General features: G+C 45.0%; 1 protein-coding gene across 1 annotated transcript in view; it reads right to left on the bottom strand.

Moving 5' to 3' along the window:
• Positions 1-197: 197 nt before the first annotated feature.
• Positions 198-4,873, bottom strand: part of fbn1 (fibrillin 1) — a 45,403-nt gene continuing 40,727 nt past the window's right edge. The window contains exons 60-66 of the mRNA XM_037246723.1: positions 4,522-4,644; positions 4,197-4,313; positions 3,243-3,371; positions 3,022-3,141; positions 2,378-2,609; positions 2,112-2,295; positions 198-1,755 (exon numbers count right to left, since the gene is read on the bottom strand). Of these exons, the coding sequence (XP_037102618.1) occupies positions 1,369-1,755; positions 2,112-2,295; positions 2,378-2,609; positions 3,022-3,141; positions 3,243-3,371; positions 4,197-4,313; positions 4,522-4,644 (1,292 nt within the window). The 3' untranslated portion in view covers positions 198-1,368. The remainder of the gene's footprint in view (positions 1,756-2,111; positions 2,296-2,377; positions 2,610-3,021; positions 3,142-3,242; positions 3,372-4,196; positions 4,314-4,521; positions 4,645-4,873) is intronic.

The following is a 4,873-nucleotide window of genomic DNA, read 5'->3' as shown; positions in this document are numbered from 1 at the left end:
GTTTCACGTTCATTCTGTTTCACGTGCACTTACTGAGAGGCGGTAGGTCATCATGCATCTTTCCTGGTCGCTGCAGCGGGCAACTCCACAAGGGGGCGCAAATTACCCATAAAAAGAACAACCGCCACTGCCTGGAAATAAAGTACATTATATATATATGAAAGAAAATAGGTGATTAAGAGGCAAGTAGCAATTACATTTTCACCAAAAGAATGTTTTTATTGTGAATGTTCAACTAAACCCCCACTGATGTGAACAAGAAGAGACTGGTGTCAGGCTGGCCTGTGGTTATGCGGCACTGATTGTACGTGAGAATTGTGTGGCCATGAAGGCCTCAGTGCATGATCAAGAAGGTCCAGGTTTGCCATCATTAATGTCAAAGGTGTTTGTATGTGTTATGTCTGTGTGCAGATATGTGATTGTATAGTTAACAAAGGAAGTAGTTGGTCATTATAAGCACCATTACAAACTCCTGTATTCCAGGGGCTTCCTCTAGTTTACAAAGTCAACATAGATTAAAAGTGGCATCGATTATTACAGTATAAACACAATTTACATGAAATATAGAGGAGAGCGGTTGACTTAGGGAAAATAGCAGACATGAAATCGGAGTGGCTGATGGGATAACAGACTTTTGTATGGTAGTACAGTGCATTTTGAAAGCTATGCGGTTGTGTTGCTAGCACCAGTAAATATGAATGGGCCATAGAAAAAGGTGGCCAAGTATTGTTTAAATACGCAGTAGGAGCCGTCCAAGCCAAACGCGATTACATCTCAATAGTCCTTAGTGGCTTCCTTTCCTCTCCTAACTGAGCTTGTCGTGATTCCACATCATTGAAGGCAGAAATGTGCTGTGTACGGGTTTGTTCAGTCACCTACCTGAGGGGAGGAAATGAATTCATGCCAGACTAATGGGACATGCTTTTCTTCCACTAGGGCACAGTCGTAAAAAAACTAACAAACAAACAAAACACAACCCAGAGAGTTTCTGGTTGTCCTTAACGCCGTTCAAAGTGGCACCGATTCCACATATCATCATACAACATGCAAACCAATAATTGTAAAACACATTTTCAATTAAGTTGTAAACGCAATGTGTTCATTTTTTTCAACTAGCTTTCAAGCCAGCTTCCCCCCCCCCCCACAGAAAGTGTATTTATGATATGTAGAATCGTCTTTGGCAAACCAACGCTGCACCCCCGCCCCCACACAATCCCCCTCCTCTTTGTCTCTTTGGTGGCAAGCCCATCTCCCTGTTGGGGAAAGCTGAAGTGACCGACCCCCCAACCTCCACAACGCTGACCCAGAGTTGGAGATGTTTAGCCTTTTGTGGATCATCAACTTCTGCCCTCCACAGTCTTGCCCTGTTTAATGCAGGATGATCTGCACCCTCATCTTCAGGATGTCCCCCAGCTGCCCTGAGAGGTAGTCTTTATCATGTCGGTCCTCCAGCTCAGTCAGCTCCTCCTTCCTGTACAGCGGGATGCTGCTGATCTGAAGGTCGTACGCACCCAGAGCGAGACCCTTCTTCTTGTTCAGATGCAGGTAGCTTACGCCCTCCCTCTGGTTGATCTTGAAGTAGCCTGCCTCGTTTCCATAGTCGATGCTGTAGCGCACATGGTTGGTGAGGGCGGACAAAGCCGGAGTGAATTCAAGAATGCGGTCACGGTTGCTCAGGTCACTGATGTTTAGGTGGAGGTGCAGCGTGTCCTCGACGTCCATACTGGCCAGACTGATCATCTCATTGTCAGACATCTGCAAAGAAACAGTTAACCTTGTACATCCATATTGTTGGGTTTATACATAACAATTTTGAGACAAGACAGCGAGATACTAGATGACACCTGTACGCCATAATAAAGGGTAAAAGTATAAATACAGCCTGATTGGCGGTTGCCAACTCCATGGCCAAGCACACACCAGTGCAATACTATGTGTTAAAGTTTATGTGAGCATCAAATGATGTTTACTATTTTTATGTTTTATTTATAACCATAGTTATACAATTGCACCTCAAAGCACCACTTTGATGCAACCTTAAACTGCTAAAATGTGAAGCAGCTAAATCACAGGGCTAAAGAGCCATCTATAATTATGGCTGACTAAATTACCTGCATGTCATCCCCGGGTTCACCCTGTGTTGAATTGGTACTACGTCGTTGGCGCCCTTTCTTGGGATAGCCGTTGATCTTGCACTCGTAGCAGGCCTCGGGAGACAGGGAATTCTCATCGTCCTCCTCTCCCTGACCAGCACTTTGGTCAGCACCACCAAAAGCCAACCCTGTGACACAGTGCCTGAAGCAAAAACAAGAGCCATCAGGCTGCCATACACAACAACGGGCTGCAGTCAAACACAAGCCTTCGCTTGTTAGCGTACCCTTGTCCGGCCCTGTAGTAGCCAGTAGGACAACCGCAGAGGTAGCCCCCGTCTGTGTTGGAGCATCCAAACTTGCAGGGGTTCTGGGTGTTGGAGCACTCGTTGATGTCTGAGCAGCCCCCGGAAGTCTGTTCGTAGTTAAACCCGGTAGGGCAGAGGCAGCGGAAGCTCCCCAGAGTGTTGTGGCACGATGCTCCCCCGCAGATATGACTGTTCTGACACTCGTTCTCATCTGGGTCACAGGAAGTTGAGGGGAAGTAAACAAGCAGAAGGTCAGTGCACTTAAATGGCCCAAACAATAGTGGGGAAAAAGTTGGATGTCAGCACTACGTGGAGATGATTTTACAGACCTTCTTAAAACGCGAGTAAACAATACGCCCATCTTTTACCACCTGAGTCAATGGGGAAAGTACTGTAAAAGCCCCTCCCATTGCATGATAAGCGTTTTTTGCAGATATTTTCTGGTTCAGTTATGGCGCAACTTTGTTGGTGTGATTCCACTTTCGGCCACTAGATGGCGTGTTTATTTTTGATAGTACATTGACTGAGAGATTGACAAGCTTGAAAAATCAGTACATTACATGTTATTGTTTTTCCGCGATGGAGTGGGGAGAATCACAAGAGAACACAGTGGTTTTGCTTACCCACACACTGGTTCCACTGGTAGTGCTGCAGGTAACCTTGTGGACAGCTGCAGCGGTACCCGCCCACTAAGTTCTGACAGCCATGCTGACACCTGTGACTACCGTCACACTCGTCAGTGTCTTTGGGACGCAAAAAAAAAAAAAAAAACACAAGACAACCAGTCAACGTTTTTCCTTTGATTAGCTAAGACTGAAACAATGCTTGCTAGTTGTTTTCAAACCTTCACAGCTCTGTCCATTGGGGTCTAATGAGAATCCTCGCTGGCAGTCGCAATTGAAGCTCCCCGGAGTGTTCTGGCAAACACCATTGGCGCCACAAACATTCGGGTCTGTTGAGCATTCGTTGTTGTCTAACACACACAAAGGAGGAATGGTTCCCATTAACACAAAATAAGAGAGAAGGGCTAAATAGGACAAGACAGAATCGAGGAGAATATTTCAGACCGATATTTAGTCACTAGCATTACCTACAAATGAACAGTTTTTTTTTCTCATGCATTTCTACTCATAAGTGGACGGAAGCACAAATGCAGCACCTATTTTATCTTGTTGGGATTTTAGTAATTTCATCAACCTTTCTTTGGCTTAAATGTTAAATATGTGAGAATTTGTCATAGATATACACTGATGCTGATGTGCTGTGAGTTCACAACATCTGGATTTTTTTCTATCACTATTAATGTGATCTGTACAAACCAACTAAAAATGTCTTTTAATCTTTTTGTCAAAATAAACAACTGAAACAACACCCCCGCACGACAACATATGTGCCATAAGACATGGGATATTTCATTCTGCACTTGAGACTGAGAGCTCCCTGCCTCTGGATGGATGTGAGGTCATGGGAGCTGCTTTATGGCCTGGAAAAAAGCTTATGGTCGTCAGGAGAATCCATTACCAAGTCCCATAACAAACTCGCTATGCTGCAAAACTACAAATGATAAAATTCTAATAAGATAAGAGTGAGCTCAAAGAGAGTTCACTGAAGACTATGACAAAGCATGCTTGATGACACAAGAAGTGACACTGGCGAAGAACACCGGACACAGGAAGTCACAAGCACATCATGACTTAACATGTTTATCCGGCTCATTATACACAGAGACAAGAGCACTTCTGAGGAGAAAAATATTTAGACGGGTAAGTCAATCGGTGTTCTGCTTGTGTTTATTTACCGATGCAGGCGGTGTGATGCTGGGTAAAGCCAGGAGGACATTTGCAAGTGAACGCGCCGATAGTGTTGACACACAAGAATTGACAGTTGTGTTGTTTTGTCGAGCATTCATCCAAGTCTGAAAAGGAAGCGGGAGACATGACATCATTGTTGTTAGACTATATTGTGAGATGATTGCACACACTGCTGTATGAGGGCTACTCTTTGTCTGAGTCAAATTCCAGTCCGTCTACAGTCAGAGACCTACAAGTGAACTGCGAATGAACTTGGAGGCAGTGGCAGTCCTAGCCAAAATTATGCGTTTGAAAATTGAGTGAGCGCGTCACCTCTGCAGCTCTTTCCATCTTCCTGTAGGATGTATCCACGGGGGCAGGAACAAAGATATCCACCCTCTGTGTTCTTACAAATGAAGTTACAAGGCTTTGGTGCCTGTATGCACTCATCCACATCTGCAACGAAACATGGCAGTGAGACATCGCTTGATCTTTTCCATAAATACACTATTCCACGAGAGCAGACGTCGAGATCCACAGACTCGGGCCGTATTTTTTATGTGCGTGTGGGCAGTCGTCTACCCGTGTGGTTCTGGCCCTTTACAAGGTAGCGGGAACGGGAACAAGAAGCTGGCATGACAGGAAACGAGTCCATAAAATGAAGAGCGATGGATGTGAACTGTTG

This window comes from Syngnathus acus, chromosome 3 (assembly GCF_901709675.1).
Source record: "Syngnathus acus chromosome 3, fSynAcu1.2, whole genome shotgun sequence".
NCBI classification, from domain to species: Eukaryota; Metazoa; Chordata; class Actinopteri; order Syngnathiformes; family Syngnathidae; genus Syngnathus; species Syngnathus acus.
The sequence above is the reverse complement of the archived record's forward strand: the minus strand, read 5'-3'. Positions and strand labels throughout refer to the sequence as shown.